Consider the following 24,048-nt stretch of genomic DNA (forward strand, 5'->3'; position numbering starts at 1 on the left):
GTACCTACCTGTTTTTTATTTTATATTTATCTTAAAAATCGTTAAGGTATGTAGATCTGTTCACTATATATTTCTTATCTTATACATCCGATTATTCGGAGATTACGAGCGGGATAAGATTATTGTTCAGCCCCATTCATGAAAGGTATGAGTCCCGTTTTTACTTGTTTTAATGTTGTTTTACCACCCGACACGCATATATACGAATGCTTCTACTGAAAAAAAAGACAAATACGTACGTACAAAATCTGCACCTCCACCGGTAGCTTGGTATATGTACTGGAGTCACTCGGGGTTTTTTCCGGGACCAAAGCATGGCATTTCAATGTAGCACGGCTCAATTTCTCTCGGATCGTTCAAAATTTATCACACAATGAGTAGATCCTTGTGGAGAGACTGTCTTTTGTTCGGCCCCAGAGACTAGCACTGCCCCATCTACCGAAGAAATACATATCTTTAAAACGGGCACATATATGTCACATGCAAAACGCGATGTTTTAGGCTAATCCCTAATACTTGTTGTCGACGGGATTTCTTTAAAACATGTATGGCTCCTTTCTGTTCACAACCAAGAGCGATTCACACCCCGTTTAAGCGCACCTCTGTTCCTTCCTCATCTATTAGAACCAAAGCTGGTCTGATAGCAAAATTCTCGTTTGTTGCTAATTGTTGTAATGTAATTTGTCATGTCGATACTTTCGAACACGTGTAAGGTTCCTACAAGAAGTGGCCGTAATCGGTATATAGCCACGCAGAGTTTTTATATGTATATCAAATATATCCTGTAAATTGACTTTTCGATATTTTAATACCTAGTTGAGCTATTGCCTTCAAGTCGGGAGCAATATCTTCAGATATTCCTATTCAAGGAGGAAGTGCTCAATAAAAATACAATCAGCAGACAACTACGTCCACTTGCTTTATAAAAATACAAACATATACATATAAGATATCTCTGTAACGAAGAGCTGCAATCTTAAAGATAAAGGGGAACATCCTCGTAATGATGACTTAAATAACGTATTTTACAAAATTGTAAAACTGGCGTGGTAACGGCTTATTGGGCCATGTATACTATTACACTTATTCTGACGACCATGAAAAAAAAAGAAATTTTTGTTACCGGAGTCGCCCCTCGGCAGTGTTTGGCAAGCACTCCGACTGTATTTCTGCCATGAAAAGCACTCATCTGCTTTGCAGATGCCGTTCGGGGTCGGCATAAAACAAGTAGGTTCCGTCCCGCCAATTTGTAGAAAAAATTAAAAGGAGCACGACGCAAATTGCTTCTCTTCTTCTCGGCCTAAAATCTCCTCGGAGGTTATCGCGTCACATTTATTTCTTTTTTAAATTATATATACTTCATTTTATTTTCGTGAAAATCTTACATTTGAGTCCAGTTAGAGAACCACAAGTTGTCAATTAAATTTTTTCAACTTAAGTAATAGCATTTTTTTTTATCGCTCCTCAGCAGTGGGCTCGCAAATACTCAGAGTGTATTTCCGCTATGAAGAGCTTTTCAGCGAAAATGCATCTTCCTCGCAGTTGCCGTGCGGAATCGGTTTAAACAACGCAGATTGAAAGAGAATCTCGGCCTAAATCTCCTCGAAGGTATATCGTGCCTTATGTTAGGTTAGGTTGAACTGGCCGGTCCGGACTGATTGAGTCCGTAGTGTTACCAGAAGTTTGTTTTAACGACCAAACTGAAAAACCCTATCAAAAACCAAGATCTATGTTATAAAATAACTCCATCCTCTTGGCAAATACTAGAAGCTTCCTAGGACTTAAGCCACTTGCTGCTTCTAGATCTGACAGCTGTATCACTCCTAATAGCTATAGTCTTAGCCTGGCAAGTGCAGGGCACGAGCACAGAGCGTGCTCGATCGTTTCCCCCTCCAACCCGCACTTCCTATATATGATATCATAAGTGCATGGCCCAATAAGCCGTTGCTACGCCAGTTTTTCAAATTTTTAAAATACGTTATTTAAGTCATCATTACGAGGATGCTCCCCTTAATTTTTAACATTGCAGCTCTTCGTTACAGAGATATCTTATATGTATATGTTTGTATTTTTATAAAGAAAGTGGACGTAATTGTCTGCCGATTGTATTTTTTTTTGAGCACTTCCTCCTTGAATAGGAATATCTGAAGATATTGCTCCCGACTTGAAGGCAATAGCTCAATTAGATATTTTAATATCGAAAAGTCAATTTACAGGATTTACCTGATATACATATAAAAACTCTGCGTGGCTATATACCGATTACGGACACTTCTTGTAGGAACCTTACTTGTGTCCGAAAGTAGCGGCATGACAAATTTCATTACAAAAATTAGCAACAAACGAGAATTTTGTCTGGCTATCAGACCAGCTTTGGTGCTAGTAGATGAGGAAGGAACGGAGGTGCGCTTAAACGTGGCGTGAATCGCTCTTGGTTGTGAACAGAAAGGAGCCATACATATTTTAAAGAAATCGCGTTGACAACAAATATTAGGGGTTGGCCTAAAACATCGCGTTTTGCATGTGACATATATGTGCCCGTTTTTTAAATATGTATATCTTCGGTAGACGCGGCAGTGCTAGGCTCTAGCACCACAAGGAGCTACTCATTGGATGACAAATTTTGAACGATCCGCGAGAAGTTGAGCCATGCTACATTGAAATGCCATGCTTTGGTCCCGGAAAAAGCCCCGAATGACTCCAGTACATATACCAAGCTCCCGGTGGAGGTGCAGATTTTTGACGTACGTATTTGTCTTTTTTTTCAGTAGAAGCATGCGTATATATGTGTGTCGGGTGTTAAAACAACATAAATAAATTTGTATGTCCCTTTGAAAATCAAATAGTTCTGCTGAAATAGTAAAAAAAAATTTACTTTTACTTATTTTCAGCAAGTAATTCAAAACCAGAATTTAGGCTGTAAAAAAACTGAAAATGTTTACTTAAAAATAGTTGATCATGAAATACTTATAGCGTCAAAGCACAGTAAAATATTCAAGTTTTTTTTCTGCTGACGACGACAGCTCGCATCCATTCAAGTAATACTTAAGTAAAATGAAAAAAAAAAAATTTTTTTGCTTTGCTTTTTTCTGTTGCCGAAATATTTTCCAAATTTAAATTCAAGCAATTTTGTAATACTGAAAATTAGTTCAGCATTTTCAAACCCTGGCCTTGATACGTGTGCAAAGTTTCAATCAAACATATGGCCATTCAAAGTGGTAATAAGGCCAATTGACCTTATGGCCTTTGACCTTATGTCACCGCACCATCACAAGTCGTTTTTTATCTTTATATATTTTAATGTCTCTTAGAACCATATTTGCTCAATTCACTGCGTTTTCTTGCATTAACTATAATATTAAATTGTGATCAAACTATAAGCCGGAGGCGGGTGGTGTTTTTAGAAAGGGGGAGTCGCCCCACCCCCTCCCTCCACCCCAACTCCTCCCCCTGGTCCCGTAATGTATAGACTACGCACCCATTACATTGATTTCCATAAGGTAGGTTCGATCAGCTTTTCTATGTGGTTATGGTTTTATGGTAATAAGTCCCCATTAATTGGCCCTTAAACAGACCTTGGTGTTGAACAGCTGACATAGATTGCAGCTGATCTGATGTTTATATTTCTACAGGATATTTGCATTAAATTCAGACGAACGTTATTAATTTTCGACAATGTCAGAAGATATATTGTTTGATTTTTTGCATGCCGAAATTGTAAATTACTGTTTAAACAATAATAACAAAGTATGTGGAATATACATATTATATGTAGCTGCATTGGGATGTACCTACTTTATTTTATTCCGAAGGAAAATTTTTCTGCACTGGAATATATTGGATTCAATACTGGATATCGCCTCATTGAACGATTGACGCGAGATGTGCCACGATTTAAAGATGAGTTGGAAACAATGAAATTTATATGTACTGACTTTTGGACACTCATCTATAAAAAGCAGGTTGATAATTTACGTACCAACAATCATGGCATGTACGTAGTGCAAGATAAGGCATTCCGGTTTCTAACACGAATATCAACAGGATCAAAGCAATTAGAACATGCACCCAAGGTTCACTAACTAATACGCATAGCATATATAAATCAATTCAATTTTATTTGTCTTACAGTTCGTATTTTTTACTTGCGGTCTCGTGCGTGGAGCGCTTACAAATTTAGGCATTAACAGTACTGTGACTGCTGAGGTGCAAACAATTCCTGCTTGTAAATTTCACATAGAAATAAATAGAAATTAGCGCATTCCACGCGCATTTTCCGTTAGTTACTTGAAGGGTAAAAGTCTAGAACAGCGGTTGACTGCTAATCCCCATCCAAAACTTTGGAGAGGTGTAAAAAAGACGCGTTCTGAACTCTGCATCATTAGACCGAAAGCAGAAAAAACGTTTGCGTCTTTAAAAAGACAAAAAACGATTACTGAATACGGAAACCGGGGTGAAATCAATAACATTTTTGATATAATATCTTTCTGTCGCGTTTATAAAACATTACCATGGCCGGTAAACCAATGGTTTGGGATCAAAATTTAATCCGTACAAAATCTCTTTGTACACAATTTACATAACAAAATTACAACAACCACATAAAAATTGTGACCTTCAGCTGCAAATATCTCCTGTTCTAGACTTTTATGAATTAAAAGTGAATTAAAAAATATTAATTTATTGATAAAAATTTTCAAAATTAAAAAATATTAACTAACCTATTCTAGAGTAAAGAGCTATGACATCTACTTTGCCTATGTTTAGCGTTGTATTAAGTGACCATTTTTGTTGCTCTGGAAATTGTGGTTCCAGTGGAAAAGGATCGGTAACTATACCCATTTCTGCACGCGGCCCAATAATCATTAAACTACCACCTTTGTACATTTGTAAATAGTTGTTAAATGCGGTCCGGTTATTAAAGTAACAAAACATAAGCGTAAAATCCCATGTTTGTAAAGTACAACATTTTTTCAGATAACCCTGATCCTTTGAATTGAGATCATCAATATAATTGAGTTTGATAAAATTTTTTATTGCATATTTGCTTTCCCACCAGCTACGATCAACTTCCACACCATACACTGAAATTCCTATTTAATAAGATAGGTAATTGTATGTATCTACAATTGTAAATTTATATTTACATACACACCAAGACTCTGTTGCATTATCCATTCAAACAGTCCATTACCACAGCCAACACTTAGTATATGTTTTATTTGGTTTGATTTCAGTATTAAGCCGAATTTCTGTAACTCAATCTCGGTAGGCCAAATCCACATAAATACACGCCTTTTGTCCAATGAAAGTGACTGGCCAAGTGCAAGCCATTTCCGCCAGTCCATTTTGGTACCGTCATTGTTGAAATATTCCATCTTGGATATGTAAAATTCATCAACCATATCCATTTCCTTCGTTTACTTATTATTGTATAATGCAAATTTTCTTTTGCAAAGACAAATGCTTAAGCACAAGAAATGCCGAATGAGTTATGAATATAAGTTGAAGGCGAGAAGACATATGTATCACCCTAATCACGGTCAATGCCAAAATATGTTTGTGCGTTTACAATTGCCGCATATCCGTCTACTATACAACAGCGATATTTATCAAGTTAATGGCAATAAGCCAAACAATTCGATACACATATATTACACTACACTATTTGTCAAAATCTATTTTTTTCCGTGTGTCGGTACAATTAATATCTTCAAGAAATTGAGATAAAATGCAGAAAAGGCGAATATTGCGGTATTCTTATACAAAAAAGATAACATGTAAAGAACTGGGGAAGTAAAAGAAAACGGGTTGCACGAAAATATGAAAAAACTCAATTGCAGAATATGAAGCGGCTGTAAAATATGCCATAAAAAGGGTCACATCAGTCACAAAAAGGTCAGCAACTCCAATGGCTAAAATGCCAAAAAATTTTAACCTAGGGCACCACATTACTGCTGCTTCCCACTGAGAAGCTGTGTCTCAGTTTTACAAAATTGCGTAGACCTCGACCTATACGAACTATATATGAGAAATTATTGGCCTAGGTCAAAAAAGTCAAAGTTAAACCGATTTAAGAAACTGTTCCCTGGAAAGAGTCGAAGCAGGTCAGTAGTAAATGCCAATAAACTTGAGATTTGAAGCAATTATAAAAGAAATTGTTCACGGGAGCCACTGAGCACCCTTTCAAAAATAATATAGCCAGTAGATTTTTCCTGAAACCTGGTTAGCAGTGTGCAAAATTACATCGAATTCCGTGCATTCGTTGTGACGTAATTAAGCCACAAAGTTTAACGTCTGAACATACCCACATCAAAACATCCATCGATAGTTCTTATGATTCAAGTGGTTGTGTAGCGCAACCCTTTCAGGTGGCCAGCGCAATATATACATAGCATCTCCAAACCCAATTGTCAACCTCACCTGTTTGATCCTGTTGAATCCTGTTTCATTAACATCCGCGGCTTTGGCAACCCCGAACTCCTCATGGATGTAGGGGATGTGAGGGCGGGATGGCCTAGAAGGTCCCATTTGGTCATAACAAATCGTTCCCGAGATGGTTGTTGTTGTTGTTGTTGTAGCGATAAGGTTGCTCCCCGAAGGCTTTGGGGAGTGTTATCGATGTGATGGTCCTTTGCCGGATACAAATCCGGTACGCTCCGGTACCATAGCACCATTAAGGTGCTAGCCCGACCATCTCGGGAACGATTTATGTGGCCACGTTAAACCTTCAGGCCATTCCCTCCCTCCCTACCCCCAAGTTCTATGAGGAGCTTGGGGTCGCCAGAGCCTCGTCTGTTAGTGAAACAGGATTCGCCGCGGATAGGTGAGGTTGACAATTGGGTTTGGAGAAGCTATATAATGCGCTGGCAACCTGAAAGGTTGCGCTACACAGCCCCTTGAATGTGGTATTTTAGTCGCCCCTTACGACAGGCATACCAACCGCGGGTATATTCTGATCCCCCAACCCGCTGGGGTTTCCCGAGATGGTCGGGCTTGGTACCGGAACGTATCGGATCTGCATCCGGCAAAGGACCATCAAGCCGATAACACTCCCCAAGGCCTTCGGGGAGTGTCCTTATCGCTACAACAACAACAACAACAACATAGTTATATATTATATGCCTAGTAAAAAAAAGATAACAAATTCATTAGGGGTACTCTCTCTCGTGGAAAATATTCTACGGATTCTAGATTAATAGAATTGCCCTATTTCGTCTCGCTTTGATTGATTTTGAGGCAGCCTGGATTTTTCTAAAATTTTTTTTAGTTTATTTTAGGGATCACAAAACTTAATACATCGACGATTCGAACTCGATATTTAAAAATAGCTGACTTTTTAGTTGGTTTCGGGGTTGTTTCTGGATAAGTAAGAGTTTAACCTATTACGGTATCCAGATCGAAGTTGACGCATCTCCCTGGTGAGGTTGCTTTTCGCAACTGCAAGTTCCAGACATTTATTAGTACGAGCGGGGCTCACCGGGCAATTTCTGGTATATTAGCCCGACGACTTTTTTGGACGCCTCTGAGGGTTTTTTCATGCTCCTTTATACGGCTGAGTTCTTAAGTAAATAATACCACCTTGTTCCACTAGCCCAACTGCCGCGTGCCATTTTTTCGTTTGCCTCGTCTAAGAAGCTATTCGTACACCTCGCAGCTTGATCGCTGAGTTTATTGTTTTTAGCGATAATGTTGTATACCCAGCGACCCAAATGTTCGCTTCAATATTGTGTTATGTGGTTATACGAAATGGTTCTTGGAAGGAAAATATATTAATTTCAAATATCTTGATATTCATACGTATATTTAAAGTTTTTGCGCCAGTGCATTTCACTGAAATTTGATGTGGTGAGCGCTACACGCTTTTCCATTGCCGGTGTCATAACAATATTACTATCTTGTGCCATCACACTATTTATCTCTTCCTTTTCATTCTCACTTTCATAAATACTTTCATCTTCGTAGTCTGTTGCCAAAATCTTTCGATACATTTTGATTGGATCATATTTCTTTTTTATTTTTTTGTGGCCAACCACCGCAGATTTTAAACTATCGCTACCATTTACTGGTAAACTCGGTTGTATATCTGATATTGTTGACGTTAAGCCATAAGTATCGCAGACTGATTGCGTAGATTTTATATTTGCATCAAGCAAAGGCGTATTGAAAGTTGTGCAAGTTGGAATTTTGATTGGTTCGACATTTCCGATACATTTAATAACAGCGCTATTGTCTACAGTCTTGGGTTCAATGGTTTGTATAAGATCTGCTAGCGCAGTTTCAGTTTCAAATTCATTCTGCACACTTGAGTTGTTAGGTTGTGATATTTCAACACAATTTTCAAAAGTTTGTCCGGGATGTATGGTGCGTATATGACGCAACATATTATCCTTACGCACGATGCTAACACTACATTCCTTACAATAATATTTGATTGTATCTGCGAAGAAAACAAGTGCTTAGCTAAATGCATAATACATTCATAAATGATGTATTTCATTTACATACCTTGATGGAGTTTAACATGACGTAGTAAAACTGCTGCATCACTAAATTTACGAAGGCATATGCTACAAATAAAAGAATCAGTTCTTGTATGTTTCATTAAATGCAATTTCAATGTATAGTTTCGTTGAAATCGTTTATCACAATATTGGCATGCATATTTTTTATCTGAAAGTATATTAATTTGAGCTAACATTAAATGTATATCATATAAATACTTTTACCAAAATGCTTTTGCATATGCTGCTTAAGTGTGCTTTTCAAAGCATAACTCTTCTCACACTCTGTGCATTTAAAAGGTAATTCCTTATCGTCGTGCCATTTGCTAATGTGTGCAAATAAAGAGCATTTACTGCGAAATTCGTTGTGACAAGAAACACATTTAAATGGCGCTGAACGATGATGCTTTTCATGTTTCCTTAACACCATCCGATTGGTAAAAGACTTATTGCAATGTTTACAATTGTATGCATTTTCGTTATGTGACTCTAAATGGTAGTTGAGATGGGAGCTCGTGGAAAATGCCTGCAGACACACAATAATTAGTTTAATATAACTAAATACACCTCGTTCACATATATATGTAAACTTACTTTATCACACTGCTGACATTTGTATTTCTTCTCAGCATCATTGCCACATGCCAAGTGGTAATATTGTTGGCTACGACTGGTAAATTTTTTGTCACATCGCGTACAATAATAGTGCTTGCTAGATTCCCTGTCACTTTGTATTTGGAGTATATGAGAGGGCATTGATACGGCTTTTCTACCTTTCTTTTTGGCATTTTTTATTTCATCAGTATTTGCAGCTGGAAGTGCATCACTTTCTTTTGTAGCCTTCAGGCTAGCGTTGGGATGTTTACTATTCTGGAGGCATTCGATGCATTCATCATCAGCAAGTAGGCAACGGCGACATTTCCGATGCCCACAACTATCAGTAACCAATCGATTTGCGTTCTCGGTACTTAGAGTTCCACAACGTGGACAAATTCGATCGTTATTTGGAATGCTCATCTATAATTATAATTTGATTCACATCACAAATTGTCAATTGAAAATTTTATAAACAATAAAATCGCAAAACAGCTGTTTTACATTTCGCACCTACAAAACATGGCTCAACGGTGGCAGCGTTGCCTTCTGGTTTCAAAAGTAACGGCCCTTTCGCAGGCCTCCCTGAGCACAAATCACACAAGAGAAGATTGCGCATCTAAACATTAGATCTGGTGTTTTTTATGGGCAATTTTTACGTCATTTTCCTTTAGCTCTTGTTGTTTTCGGCAGCGTTTAGTTTAGCACCCCCCGAGTTCCGGGTTTAACCTGGTATCAAATGAAAGAGGGAATTCTACCGATCACAAATATACATATTTTAAAGTGCGCAAACATTATTTAAAAGTTATTTGTTGTCAAAGTTTGCAAATTTCTATACAACTTTTATATGTATATACGTATATATATTTTATGACCTTACAAATCTGTGCTGCCACATATAAAAAACGGAGCAAGTGCAGAATCGAAAAATAACTCATAAAAATACCTTTCATCTGATGTATAATATCTTTAACTTTTCTAGTCTTTATTTACCAAAAATTTGAAAAAGCTCTTTTGCATTCGTGAACGAGCTGATATTACCTTACAAAGCTCATCGGTGTAGGAAACAATAGCATAGGTGTAGAAGCAATAGTGACTCCTTCTGGTGGTAAAGATAGCTATTGATATGTAGAAGTAAAACAGAAATTTGATGAATATGAGTTTTTTTTAAGTTATTGCAAAAAAGCGTTGAGGATTTTTAATATCTTACGAGGTACCTTCGTACATGTTTCTAAGAATGAAGAATGATACCTATTCAAACTTCGCTATACTTTAACATACGATACTTTACCCCATTTTAGCACAACTATCATTTATTGATTTTATTAAATTTTATAAAATGTTTCTTCCTCCACAGTTCCATTTCCGTATTGGATGGTAAATATGGCTTTCGCATTTTCTCCATCAATAACTGACAAGGTGGAAAAAATCTATGCGTGTAAATCGCAACATATCTTGGTCGAGCGTTTCTTCAATAGCTCTCTAGTGGTGATGGTGACAGTAGAGAAACCCAACTGTTTACAAATGTTACAATATATCAATTGCGTCTACGGGTCAAATACCCACAGTATATGAATGAATCGAACGCACCTAAATGTCTGCCTAACGGATAGTATACATATTCATCAAATCGAAAATATTGCATCAAACGACCTGGGTCTGAATACTGAAACAGTACACATATTCAAAATCTATGAGGAGGCTGTGATGATGGTATAGGGTGAGTTGTTGAATAACATACGAAAACCACTTTAACCCATCTATATATTTGCATTACAGCTAAAGCTTTACAAACAGCAAAAATTGCTGGCGCCAAGCAATTGGAAAAGGCAGTGAAGCATTCATCACACTGTACGGATGGTGTAAAGTTAGAAACTGCTGTTGTAACAGCTGCCACCGACACAACGGTCATATCTACTTCGCCGAGTAACGGCTCGTCCGACTATCTATCGAAGACAGTATAATCATATCTTTTGCCAACACAGGTTAGCGATGTGCTTGCACAGGAAAAGATCTCAATTGGAAAACAAAAACCAATTAAGAGAGTTTATTTATTATTAAAGTATTCACTTTTCTTTATATCAACAGTATTAATTTAAGTTGCAATATCACGTACATATATAATAAGGGATGTGATACGATTGCTGTCGGAATTAGATTTGAAACCAATCAATACTCCTGCTAAGGGCTGTAGAATTATTGCTTGAATAATTAGATTTAGAACAATAATAAGTCTGACTTAATTTCAAGTCGTACTTTTTAAATTCATCAATTACGACAGCAATCGGATTCTACGACACCTTTGAATATTCTTGATCTGAAAAAAGAGTAAACCTAATCTGAATTTCTACTAAGCTTTCAGTTGTAGATTATTCAAATAATTGGAGTTTTTTCTAAAGCTTAAAATTATTTTCTGCTCGCTTAGAAAAGATTTCAATTGGAAAACAAAAACCAATTAAGAGAGTTTATGTTATTATTAAAGTACTTACTTTTCTTAATTTAAGTTACAATTTCATGTGCATATATAATAAAGTATGTCGTGGTACGATTGCTGTTGGAATTAGATTTGAAACCAATCAATACTCCTGCTATGGGTTGCAGAATTATTGCTTGAATGATTAGATTTAGAACAATAATAAGTCTGACTCAATTACTAGTCGTACATTTTTAAGTTCATCAATTACGACAGCAATCGGATCCACGACACCTTTGAATATTCTTGATCTGAATTTCTACTAAGCTTTAAGTTGTAGATTATTCAAATAATTGGAGTTTTGTCTAAAGCTTAATATTATTTTTTTGCTCGCTTAGAAGAGATTGGAAAACAAAAACCAATTAAGCGAGTTTATTTATTATTAAAGTTCTTCTGTTTTATATGAACTGGATTAATATAAGTTCCAATTTCATGTACATATATAATAATATTGAAAATAATAAATATTGAAAATTCAATTTTTTTGGTTCATATTTTATTCATATGGCTGCTCCAGGTAAAGTAAATCTGCAGGTAAAATTCACGTTATATGGCGGTTATATAAATGGTAAAACCGGAGTAAAATTGATTGTCAAGTGGCTCGAAAATGTAGAGTGAAATGACGGAAAAATGACCGCCAATTGACGAGCATTGTGACGTGTGTGAGCAGCACAGTGCTATGCTCACATCTTATAAGTGGGAGCGGAATGCACGATCACATTAATAGGAACGAAACGGAAAATTTGGTCACAAAAGTTCATCACGCCCATACAAACGTGACTATGAATATAACCGCTGCAGAAAGTCACAATGACCGTAAAATGACTAGTGAAATGACGTGGAGCGTTTTTGCAGGGTATTCACGCAAATGCTAAATAACATAAGAATATTCGTAGTATAAAATATAAAAGTTGTATTGCCCCTCTTCATTTACTTTCATTTTAAAAATAAATTCACTTCGATAATTCTTTCCGACACAATCATTGTAAACTTTACCAACCCTGCAAAAATGCTCCACGTCATTTGACTAGTCATTTTACGGTCATTGTGACTTTCTGCAGCGGTTATATTCATAGTCACGTTTGCATGGGCGTGATGAACTTTTGTGACGAAATTTTCCGTTTCGTTCCTATTAATGTGATCGTGCATTCCGCTCCCACTTATAGGTCACAATGCGCGTCGAAAGGCTGTCAAGTTTTCGGTTTTTTCCTCTACATTTTCGAGGCATTTGACAATCAATTTTACTGCGGTTTTACCGTTTATATAACCGCCATATAACTTGAATTTTACCTGCCGATTTACTTTACCTGTAGCAGCCACGAGAATAAAATATGAACCAAAAAAATTTAATTTTCAATTTTATTTTTAATTATAATAACCAAACATAACATATAATATAAACATTTATTTAAAACATATCATTAGATTTAGTCAATTTTTGCCAAAAAAAGAATATGCAAACCCAGATATTTAAAAATTTTAAAATAATATTTAAATTGCGACAATATTGCATCGCCTATCAACATTCTAAAAACCCGTGTTGAAAATTCATAACAATTTTCAAAATTTCAGCTTTTTTGTGCTTTTCTAAGTTTTACATATCATGGATTCATCTGGTTTTGCATCTTGGAGCCTCATTATTCATGAAATTGCAACTTAAATTAATACATTTAATATAAAAAGAAGTAAGTACTATAATAATAATATAAAAATATATTAATTGCTTTGAGCTATATTGCTGCTGCAGCTAACTTTACATTTGGACAATTCAGAAGTGTGTTATATTCATGTAGAATTTGAGTTGTTTACATGGTTTCGAATAGAAAATTTGATTATTTGAATAAATTTAAGTCTACAACTTAAAGCTAAGTAGAAATTCAGATTAGATTTACTCTTGTTTTCAAATCAAGAATAATATTCAAAGGTGTCGTGGAATCCGATTGCTGTCGTAATTGATGAACTTAAAAATGTACGAATTGTAATTGAGTCAGGCTTATTATTGTTCTCAATCTAATTATTCAAGCAATAATTCTGCAACCCTTAGCAGGAGTATTGATTGGTTTCAAATCTAATTCCGACAGCAATCGTATCACATCCCTTATTATATATGTACCTGATATTGCAACTTAAATTAATACTGTTGATATAAAGAAAAGTAAATACTTTAATAATAAATAAACTCTCTTAATTGGTTTTTGTTTTCCAATTGAAATCTTTTCCTGTGCAAGCACATCGCTAATCTGTGTTCGCAAAAGATATGATTATACTGTCTTCGATAGATAGTCGGACGAGCCGCTACTCGGCGAAGTAGAGATGACCGTTGTGTCGGTGGCAGCTGTTACAACAGCAGTTTCTAACTTTACACCATCCGTACAGTGTGATGAACGCTTCACTGCCTTTTCCAATTGCTTGGCGCCAGCGATTTTTGCTGTTTGTAAAGCTTTAGCTGTAATGCAAATATATAGATAGGTTAAAGTGGTTTTCGTATGTTATTCAACAACTCACCCTATACCATCATCACAGCCTCCTCATCGATTTTGAATATGTGTACTCTTTCAGTATTCAGACCCAGTTCGTTTGGTGCAATATTTTTGATTTGATGAATATGTATACTATCCGTTAGGCAGACAATTAGGTGCAATCGATTCATTCATATACTGTGGGTATTTGAGCCGTAGACGCAACGGCAGATATTTTGATTCTTTTTGAAGTGTAACATTTGTAAACAGTTGTTTCTCTGCTGTCACCATCACCACTAGAGAGTTTTTGAAGAAACGCTTGACCAAGATAATATGTGAGATTTACACGCATAGATTTCTTCCACCTTTTCACAGTTATTGATGGAGAAAATGCGAAAGCCATATTTACCATCCAATACCGAAATAGAACTGTAGAGGAAGAAACATTTTATAAAATTTAATAAAATCAAAAAATGATAGTTGTGCTAAAATGGGGTAACGTATTGTATGTTAAAGTATAGCGAAGTCTCAGCGGATTTGTCCTGGTGAAAATTGAGTTTGAATAGGTTTTATTCTTCATTCTTAGAAACATGTACGAAGGTACCTGGTAAGATATTAAAAATCCTCAACGCTTTTTTTGCTATAACTTACAAAAACTCATATTCAAACTTCTGCTTAACTTCTACATATCAATAGCTACCTTTACCACCAGGAGTCACTATTGCTTCTACGCCTATGCTATTGTTTCCTACATCGATGAGCTTTGTAATAAAATAAACAGCTATCTCCCCAATCTCTCCAGTTTTGTCGCCTAGCGAAACCTGATATTGTCACCAACCAAATCATCGGTGACCTTATTTAAAACATGACCGCGCCAAATGTCGACCATATGGCATTACCCTACCGACTGTCTTACACCCTAAAACACCCGAACATACCGACACAGGATTGGAAGGTACTTACTGTATCTCGGCCTACGGAGGAAGGTCAGTTATACATCTTCCAAATAAACAAGCAGGCGGAGGATATATTGTACGCGCAGCTTGGAAAAATGTCCTTAGGTACAGGCAAAATTTATATGCGACTCAGGAAAAGAAGTCGCGGGTATTAAAGTCCTAACACGCTGGACGTGGGCGAAGTCGAAAGGACCTCAAAAGCCTAAGGGAAAAAAGACAGGTGGAGGTAGCCCCCGTCACCCCGAATGTGTTAGAAGGGGACCAACAGCCAGATGGTGCTGTGAGTCGCACAGAGGAACACCCGGCACAACAGGTATAAGAGACTGAAGGGGGCTTCGAACACTCTAAACCAAAAGGGCTAGGGGAGGACGACGACGTCACGATGAAGGTGATGGAGGGGGACAAGCAGCCCATTGGTGCTGCGAGTCCTACAGATAAACCTCCAACACAGTAAAGTGGCGTCGAGCGAACTCCCCCTAACGCGCTGATCCAGGAGCCGTGGCTTCCATCGGGAGGAAAGGTTTCTAGACTTAGCGCGCGCGGATTTGGCGTTTACTATGCGCAAACGGAAGGACGGGTGCGAGCTGTAGTAATGGTAAGGAAACAGCTACATTCATATATGCTGCCTAATTACACTACTGAGGACCTCGTAAAGGTGGTGAAATCGCCGGGCTCAGATGGTACATGTCCGGCCATGCTACAAGTTTCAAGTAGGGCGGTCGTGGGATGGCTTAAAATAATATTCGATGGGTGCATAAACTGAATCATGTACCGCACTCTTGGAGAACTGCTCGTGTAGCTTTCCTACCAAAGGCGGGGAAGATCGGTCACGTGTATCCCAAAGATTATAGACCCAATAGCTTAACATTATTTCTGCTCAAAACCTTTGAGAGGCTGATAGATGTGTACATAAAGTCCAACGTGGATGAAAAGCTGCTCTCCACAACACAACAGGCGTACACCAAAGGCAAGTCAGTATACACCGCATTGCATAGGGTGGTAATAAGCATAGAAAAAGCCCTGGAATATAAGGAATATGCTCTAGAAGTCTTCTTAAGCATTGCCGGGGCTTTCTAAATGGGCGATTATTGATGGTCTTAATTACGTTAAAGTACATCCAGCCTTACCCAGATAGATCGACTGCATGTTAAACTGCAGTAAGATTACATCGCAATGGGGATTGTACAGGGGCACTCCGCAGGGAGGGGTGCTATCACCTCTGCTGTGGACGCTGGTCATTAACCAACTGCTTAGGGGATTCTACGAGGGACCAGAAAAACTTACGGTTTACGCAGATGACGTTGCATATGGTCTTGTTTACAAAGAGGTACAAGGTCCTAATTTGACCAGGCCTAAGTTAGGAGGGGCGACCCTACGGGAGAAACCTTGCACAAAATATCTAGAAATGATCCTAGACAGTAAGCTGTCATGGAAGCTCAACGTGGAGGAGAGGGTGAGGAAGGCTTCAACGGCACTTTATGCATGTAAAAGAATGCAAAAGAACCGGCATATACGATCAGAAGGAACTCGATGACGATGCTTCAAAACTAACAACCAAAAGCAATAATTATCATTTCACTGACACAAATTTTATAGTTTTTTTTCGGGATTTGGACACAATGTTGTTGTTGTTTTTGTAGCGATAAGGTTGCTGCCCGAAGGCTTTGGGGATTGTTATCGATGTGATTGTCCTTTAGCCGGATACAGATCCGGTACGCTCCGGTAACACAGCACCATTAAAGTGCTAGCCCGACCATCTCGGGAACGATTTATGTGGCCACATTAAACCTTCAGGCCATCCCTCCCTACCCACCCCCCTTCCCCCAGATCCTCGTCTGTTAGTGAAACAGGATTCGCCGCGGATAGGTGAGGTTCACAATTGGGTTTGGAGAAGCTATATATTGAGCTGGCAACCTGAAGGATTGCGCTACACAGCCCCTTGAATCTGGTATTTTAGTCGCCTCTTACGACAAGCATACCTACCGCGCGTAAATTCTGACCCCCTAACCCGCTGGGGGGTATTTGGACACAATCTTTTCATTATATTACTTAACAATTTAAAGGCTTCATTCTGTATTGCGAACGATAGCTCAGACGGACGATTCGCCTCCAAACGATTTCGTCTAGCAATGGTATTCTCTATCATTTTCGTTCGGTCTTTACCTTTCTAACTAACAGGAAGGCAAAAGTAATTGTCAAGTGATAAGTTGCCATTGTTTAACACAGTGCAAATACACTAGCGATTCGTCTCTGATCCGCATCGAAAGTTCGTTTCGTAATAGAGAATGAGGCCCTAAGATTAGACATTGTTTTCAATTTGTATTTTGACTTACCAGCAAAAACAGAATCATGTTTAATTGTACGCCGCACAAGCATTATAGCATCATGTAACGAAGCTCAGTTTCTTCCAAAAATTGTTCAACACTGCCACGTAAAATCAATGTACTTGTTCTAGCATTAACGCAACCTTTAAATAATTATAAACTATAAAAATGAAATTAATGTCAAACCTTGGAAAATGTTGAAACGTTCACCACCAACCTGACGTTCTTCAAAGTAATCACATTGACCCTTGGGGGTGGGGAGGGAGGGATGGCCTGAAGGTTTAATGTGGCCGTATAAATCGTTCCCGAGATGGTCGGGCCAGCACCTTAATGGTGCTGTGTTACCGGAGCGTATCGGATCTGTATCCGACAAAGGACCATCACATCGATAACACTCCCCAAAGCCTTCGGGGAGTAACTAATCGCTACAACAACAACAACAACAACTTGAATTAATATCATTAGCTGTAGTCATAACAACACCACCACAAGCTTTCATTCTACGTTTCCAATCTTCTTCTGGTACATGAACAGCACAGAACATATCACGATCTGCAAAATACTGTGTAGCAACATCACCAATTGGTAATTTAGAAAACACAACATTGGCGCCTTACTTAGCTAGTTTATTCTACAGAATACGCCATTCAGCATCAACAATTTTCTGATACTCTTGGATATTGGAGGACATTGCTGTGGCAGATCATTTTTCCAATAAAGCACTTTGTTGCTCCTTTGATTGGCGCTTCGACATGTACAGCCATGTCATATTTTAGCATGCATAATTGTAATGCTTTACGTATAGCTTTAATGATGATACGTGCATGCACGCCTTCTTCAACATATGGCTTAACTTGTTTTAAGATTTCACATGCTTAAAATACTACTGAAGTGGTGCCATCGCCGACCTGATAAGAGAAACATTTTTATTCTACACATTCTAATATAAAAAAACACACCTCAGCATTTTGAAATTTGGCGATGTCTACTAGAGTTTTACGGCTGGATTCATAATATCCAATAGTTTCATAATGGTTGCCCCATCATTTGAAATTGTGGCCTTACCACTGGAATCAAAAATATGCTTGTCCATACTACGTGAACCCAATGTAGTGCGTACAGTGCCGCAATTGAATGCGAGGAATTGATGTTGGATATGAGTTGAGGTTTACCATGAGCGCTATCGGTACCCAAGCATTTTTTACACAAATACTCATGTACCCAATACAAGTTCAGGACGTTCATATTTATCGACACGCTGTCCGGTATGGCCCAAATGTTAGAAATATGCAGTTGGCACTGTTGAGAAAAAATATGGATCAATGAACACAAGTAAAAGTGAAAGATTTTTTTTACCCTCTCTTGTTACTTTACACATTAGACATTGGAAACGACGACCAGCATCTACAAGTTGATATTGAGCCTTGCAACGATTACATCTAATTGCACCCAATTCACCAAAATTTACAATGGGTGGCCCATATTCACCCTCAACAGTGCGTGCCATTGGTGAGACGGTAAGTGTAATGGACAAAGCTGTTGTTTTTAATAAATCAGCTGTTGCAGGTATGTAATACAATGACGACCTGCAAAGAAGAAATATCAATGTAATTGCCAAACAAAACATTAAAAAAGCCATCAATAACAAGTGCCAAGAATATATCCGCGGCATACCTGCCGACCAAAATGATTCAAGGGGTTGTGATTGCCAACCTCACCTACCCGTGGCGAATCCTGTACCTAACAATTTGGTGTGAACAATTGGTGCCAGTTAACCCTCTGAAATAATCGGCGCAATGGTACGCCATTGTGTTGGCATTAATTTGGCAAAATGCAAAAACTTTTCATCCTCCTCCCGTGACCATTCTGTCTTCTTTATGCTAGGATCAAGCCATTCGTACCAGCGTGCCTTACATTGCTTGGCAGATTTTCGGTGCAGCAGTGATGCAATACGTGACCACTGGTTTTTGCCATATTACATTACAGCTGCTTTGAGGATTTCATCCTGAAAGCTATCAATTTAGTTAATAAACAGCCAAGAGTAACCAGTCGCGTCAAATGCTTACCTCAGTGTTTTTCCACACACCACCTTTTATCATAATTCGCGGCATGGTGCTATATAATTGTGAATTCTTTCGATGAGCACAAAAATCAAAACAAAAGTTTTTGTCGAAATATGCAGCAAAAATCATTGTATATTAAAGACTTTGGGAAAATTTTAGAATAGCACCCCCCGAGTTCGGGGTAAATTTACACATCTTTCAAAACCTTAATCCACATACATATCTATATAAATTGGCAACGATAAACTTATATTGCATTTTTGTATATTTCACATTTTTTTTCATTGTTTTTACTTATTATAAATGTTTTTATTAAATCAATCGCGCTTTTGTAGCAACATGCACATTTTATTGATCACATTACAAAGCTGTGCTGCCACATATATATACGTATACACATATAAAATTTGTATAGAAATTTGCAAACTTTAACACCAAATAACTTTTAAATTATAAGTTTGCGCACTTTAAATATATATATTTGTGATCTGGAGAACTCCCTCTTAATTTTAAATCTTTCCGGAAATATTCCACTTAAAACTATCAAAATTGAAAAAATTTTCCACCACCAAATGTTTTGCTGTCTCTGCTGAATTAGAAATGGTGGATTTTTTTGCACGCAAAAATGACGTATTTTTCTATCCCTATAAAAATAACAGGTGCGAGAGAGCATGATACATTGTGGGAAAGCTAAATTTGTCAACATGCTATTTCATTTGCACAATTTTTCATTCCAAATCGTCACCCCTGTCAAAAATTCGTGTGGCTGTGTGCGTCTTTTGTCACACGATTTTTGCAGGGAAGTAGCGCAACTAACAGCTGATCGCTCAAAATTTGCAAACACACACAAACATCACTAATGGCCATATTACGGAAATCTTAGGGAAATTGAAGTTAAATTTTTAAACAGACATAAAATGTTATAATTTTAGAATGTATAGCATCTAGGAAACCTTAATTGCAGTAATTGAAAGAAAATGTTTGCTTATACTCAAGTATTTTATTATTTTTTCGAAATTTATCTTTAATATTGATGCAATGATTGATCCAATGCAACTCTGGCCTTCCTACTGTTCTTCATTCCACTCCATTCGAGTGCCTATTTTCACGGCCTGCGAGTGCCTTCCACTCTATTGGCAACATAACCTCGAATTAAGCTGCCAAACTATATAATAAACAATGAACACAATTCCTCTTTAGTACTTTGGCATATGATCCTCTGTGGGTGCTCCATGAGTACTACAGTGAAAGTCCTTTGGAATGTACTCTCACGTATGTACTCTATGGAATACTCACAAACAAAGCGAAAGTGGGATCACCTACTCCTCTCCTAGGACATCGCAATGTTAATTGGAGCCATGGTTCAATTATGTACAGGTTGGCTCATCTCATCAGCTGATTTTATTTATGTCATTGCATGGTCGAAGGGATTGTCAAAAGGAGATGGCAAACTCAAAATGAAACCAACACATTGGCAACATTTTACTTACACATACAAAAACTGCTAAGTTTTATGTTTCGATTCCATACCATTCGCACCAACACCAATATACAGATTTTGACAATTTGAACAGACATATTTTGTTGCTTTACAGATGAGCCAACCTGTATATAGTGAACTATGATTGGAGCACATTTTTTGTATGAATACAGATTAGTTTTGGAACACTCCTATGCTCCCAAAGGAGTATTCCTTACATTATTTATGGAGTACTCGCGTTTTTTGAAGGGTAATAAATAAATAAATAAATGGTAGACTGAGCGACACTGCGCCATCTGATGTGGAAAAGTAGCCAACTCCCAAATTTTGATGCAAACAAATCGTAAGAAGAAGAATTTGACATTTGCTTTGGCTAAGGGTGTTGGCACACTTTGCAAGTGAAATTATTTTTCCCACTAGTTGGTAACTTTTCTAACATTTTTCGCAATTAAAAACTGCAATATAACAATCGAATACGACACAAAATATGTTAGCAAGTATTTTTGTTGTATAGGGAGAATGTTTATAACAGTGCTTCGCGAAATTTTGTATGTGAATGGGCCAGGGTAATAAACTTCAATTGCCAAGTCTGAAGTTCCTTCATAATTACAAACGCAACATCTTGGTTGATTGTGGCGATGTTATTGGAATGCATAAGCTTGTGTTAAACGTATCTATATGAAAAATATCTTTGTGCCGTGGCCTTAACATGGAAATGCAGCAACAATCCTCATGTTTCAATGGTACATGAACCAGATACGGATAGAGATTTAACATGCAAATCCAACAACAATGTGATCCATATGGTTCACTGTTCATTGGAAAGGGAGGATTATCGGGTTGAAGTATTGAGGCTTAAAGAGCCAATTAAACTTCCTTAACCCTAACGCCATAGTTATGACCATACCCACATCCATAACCTTCTCCAATGTGATCGATTAATGGTGCCTTAACCTAAAAATCATGAAAATTTCATAAAAATGAAGAAAACGCAAAAAATTAAAAACATATTCTACAAGAAATAAGTCTCTTATTCATAACGTATACAAAATAATGAATAAAATATACAAAAAGTTATTAAATTCACCAACTCAAATATTTTTAGGTTATGGATATGGCGAGAAACCAAAAACCAATTGGTTGGTTATGGTATGGTCATGGTATGGCGCCATTGATCGATTACATTGATTTCCATAAGGTAGGTTCGATCAGATGTCTTATCTGGTTACGGTTTTATGGTTATGTCACCATTAATTGGCTCTTAAGGGCCGTTCAAGCTTCACGTATCCATATCCATATAAAACAGCTGAAGGGCCAATTAAACTTCCTTAACACTAGCGCCATAGTCGCAACCTTACCCATATCCATAAACATCTCCATTGTGATCGATTAATGGTGCCAAACCTTAAACAGCTGATATTTTCATAAAAAGGCGGAAAATCAAAAAATTACAAACATATTCCACAGAAAATAAGTCTCTTAGTCAAAACGTATCCAAAATAATAAATAAAATATATAAAAAGTTAATAAATTCGCCAACTCAAATATATTTAGGTTATGGATATGGCGAAAAACCAATTGGTTGGTTTTCTGCGAATAACTTTTAAACGAGATGAAAAATGTAGTTTCTGCTTTCGGATTCTGAATCTTGACGCAAATACGCGTCTTTTGATACCGCTATCGACATGTGCGACCCGAATTTTAAGTGCAGGATTTAAGTTGAAATTTTACTAAATTTGGAAATTAAAAGGCTTATATTTCATAAACTAAGAGTTTCCTAGAGTTGCGGATGATAATTTTGGGATTTTTAGGACCCCCGCCACCCCTCGAAAAAAAGAAAAGTTAGAAATTCGTGGCACCTTATTCTAAATATTCCCCCATTTATTTTTTATTTATTTACTTTGGGCGGGCCAATTCCGTTTCATTTAATGACAGCTAAGAGCTTAAGCTTAAAGGCGCGGCTGAAGGCCGTCACCGCAGAAAGGAGTTCTGCGCAAAAATACCGGGTTTCGGAGGGACCCAAGGTAATTTTCCGTTTTACGTTAATATCTTTTGAATTACTAAATATTTTTGTTTGTACGCGTATTAGCGGTCAATCCCGGTTGCAAATTATTACCGCCGAATGGCTTTAGGTTCTGTCCCAAATGAATGAAAAAAGTGCAATTTCAACATACTTAAGGAAAATTTTGACACTTCTCATGGTGAACACGATAGTCAAAATTTTCCCCTATGCAAGCATCTACAAAACAAAAACAGACGAAAAGAAACAATTAAAACAAAAAACTGCAAATAAAACCATATGTAACAAAAAATAAAAACTTTAAGCGTGTTTTTTTGTTTTTTTTTGGTTAAGTAAACATGAAAATTTCAAATTTTATTTGGCGCTGCTAAATCAGAAATTGTTTACCAAAATAGAAAAATTTACATTTAATTTCTGCATTGAGCAAAAGTAAATTTATTGATAGTTGAAAATTATTCTCTTGTTGGGGACTATTATGTCAAACAAATGAACTAACCATTGTGAATGATGACAAAGTGTGATCACTTCTGCATAAACGTCAAAATTCCAAAGTGATTGGATCAGCTGATTCGTATTTGACTATCGCTGTCTCATTCTGTATCTCTTTCTATCACCCGCTGAAGATAGGCGCCGCCATATTGAACAGCCTGTCAAAACGCTGAAAAGTAGCCATATTGAACAGCCTGTCAGGCAGTTGACAGTCACACTTTGTCATCATTCACAATGGAACTAACCACATGTAGTGCACGAAAAGAGGATAAATATCTTTGCTTTGGGAGCGATACGACATAAGACCCAAATTCAATACAAAGTGGCAACCACGTTTAAAAACACTCAATTCAACTATGCTCAAGCCGATCATAAAAGTTGCTCTTTCATCTATGGTTGCTCTCTTTAATTATAAATTAAACATGCCTATGGATCGCTTATTTAATGAAAGTTATCGGCATAGATGAAGTTATCTACATTCCATTAACAAACAGCAGAAGCTAATCAGAAATTACTTTTGCCATACATTTGCATCTGCCTAAAAACATTAAAAATGACTCAAGTATTCTTTGGAAAAATCATTCATACCAAGTCCTTTGACGAGTTCGAGATTTGTACTAATGGATATATTGCGGTTGATGAAGCTGGAGTTGTAAGTTGATAAATGTAAAGTGTATAATGTATAT

At 37.2% G+C, this 24,048-nt stretch overlaps 5 protein-coding genes and 1 long non-coding RNA gene across 16 annotated transcripts in view; 3 read left to right on the forward strand and 3 right to left on the reverse strand.

The window, feature by feature from the left end:
• Positions 1 to 3,600: 3,600 nt before the first annotated feature.
• On the forward strand, positions 3,601 to 4,736 carry Trs33 (trafficking protein particle complex subunit Trs33). Its single transcript, XM_067769704.1, has 3 exons — positions 3,601 to 3,747; positions 3,813 to 4,073; positions 4,132 to 4,736. Exons 1-3 carry the CDS (start codon positions 3,676 to 3,678, stop codon positions 4,255 to 4,257), a joined length of 459 nt encoding a protein of 152 aa, XP_067625805.1. The 5' UTR covers positions 3,601 to 3,675; the 3' UTR covers positions 4,258 to 4,736.
• Positions 3,618 to 5,785, reverse strand: LOC137242387 (uncharacterized). 2 transcript variants are annotated; one of them, XM_067769698.1, is made up of 3 exons: positions 5,156 to 5,785; positions 4,722 to 5,084; positions 3,618 to 4,639 (listed from the first exon to the last, which is right to left on the reverse strand). In XM_067769698.1, exons 1-3 carry the CDS (start codon positions 5,409 to 5,411, stop codon positions 4,545 to 4,547), a joined length of 714 nt encoding a protein of 237 aa, XP_067625799.1. In that variant the 5' UTR covers positions 5,412 to 5,785; the 3' UTR covers positions 3,618 to 4,544. The 2 variants fall into 2 exon arrangements, with proteins under 2 accessions (XP_067625799.1, XP_067625793.1); XM_067769692.1 differs by having other exon boundaries at positions 4,722 to 5,093; positions 5,156 to 5,770.
• Positions 5,786 to 7,157: 1,372 nt separating this feature from the next.
• LOC137242412 (oocyte zinc finger protein XlCOF6) lies at positions 7,158 to 9,697 on the reverse strand. Of its 2 annotated transcripts, XM_067769715.1 has the most exons (5): positions 9,612 to 9,697; positions 9,099 to 9,521; positions 8,730 to 9,030; positions 8,509 to 8,673; positions 7,158 to 8,440 (listed from the first exon to the last, which is right to left on the reverse strand). In XM_067769715.1, the coding sequence occupies exons 2-5, from the start codon at positions 9,519 to 9,521 to the stop codon at positions 7,779 to 7,781; spliced, it is 1,551 nt and encodes a 516-aa protein (XP_067625816.1). In that variant the 5' UTR covers positions 9,612 to 9,697; the 3' UTR covers positions 7,158 to 7,778. The 2 variants fall into 2 exon arrangements, with proteins under 2 accessions (XP_067625816.1, XP_067625812.1); XM_067769711.1 differs by lacking the exon at positions 9,612 to 9,697 and having other exon boundaries at positions 7,159 to 8,440; positions 9,099 to 9,603.
• Positions 9,698 to 10,057: 360 nt separating this feature from the next.
• On the forward strand, positions 10,058 to 12,050 carry LOC137242429 (uncharacterized). The gene is made up of 2 exons (XR_010950241.1): positions 10,058 to 10,818; positions 10,878 to 12,050. It is a non-coding gene; the product is annotated as an uncharacterized lncRNA (long non-coding RNA).
• An 878-nt stretch (positions 12,051 to 12,928) lies between these two features.
• Positions 12,929 to 20,351, reverse strand: LOC137237192 (protein transport protein Sec24C-like). 9 transcript variants are annotated; one of them, XM_067760533.1, is made up of 9 exons: positions 19,377 to 20,351; positions 19,033 to 19,322; positions 18,667 to 18,896; positions 18,270 to 18,609; positions 17,928 to 18,218; positions 17,528 to 17,862; positions 17,320 to 17,470; positions 14,077 to 14,459; positions 12,929 to 14,017 (listed from the first exon to the last, which is right to left on the reverse strand). In XM_067760533.1, exons 2-4 carry the CDS (start codon positions 19,116 to 19,118, stop codon positions 18,590 to 18,592), a joined length of 336 nt encoding a protein of 111 aa, XP_067616634.1. In that variant the 5' UTR covers positions 19,119 to 19,322; positions 19,377 to 20,351; the 3' UTR covers positions 12,929 to 14,017; positions 14,077 to 14,459; positions 17,320 to 17,470; positions 17,528 to 17,862; positions 17,928 to 18,218; positions 18,270 to 18,589. The 9 variants fall into 9 exon arrangements, with proteins under 9 accessions (XP_067616634.1, XP_067616631.1, XP_067616630.1 ...); XM_067760530.1 differs by having other exon boundaries at positions 17,528 to 17,872; XM_067760529.1 differs by having other exon boundaries at positions 17,528 to 18,218; positions 19,377 to 19,596; positions 19,940 to 19,957.
• A 3,374-nt stretch (positions 20,352 to 23,725) lies between these two features.
• The window catches only part of DhpD (guanine deaminase), a 48,642-nt gene continuing 48,319 nt past the window's right edge, over positions 23,726 to 24,048 (forward strand). The window contains exon 1 of the mRNA XM_067760538.1: positions 23,726 to 24,014. Within this exon, the coding sequence (XP_067616639.1) occupies positions 23,916 to 24,014 (99 nt within the window). The 5' untranslated portion in view covers positions 23,726 to 23,915. The remainder of the gene's footprint in view (positions 24,015 to 24,048) is intronic.

The sequence above is a fragment of the Eurosta solidaginis genome, chromosome 1 (assembly GCF_040869045.1).
Source record: "Eurosta solidaginis isolate ZX-2024a chromosome 1, ASM4086904v1, whole genome shotgun sequence".
In the NCBI taxonomy this organism is placed as follows: Eukaryota; Metazoa; Arthropoda; class Insecta; order Diptera; family Tephritidae; genus Eurosta; species Eurosta solidaginis.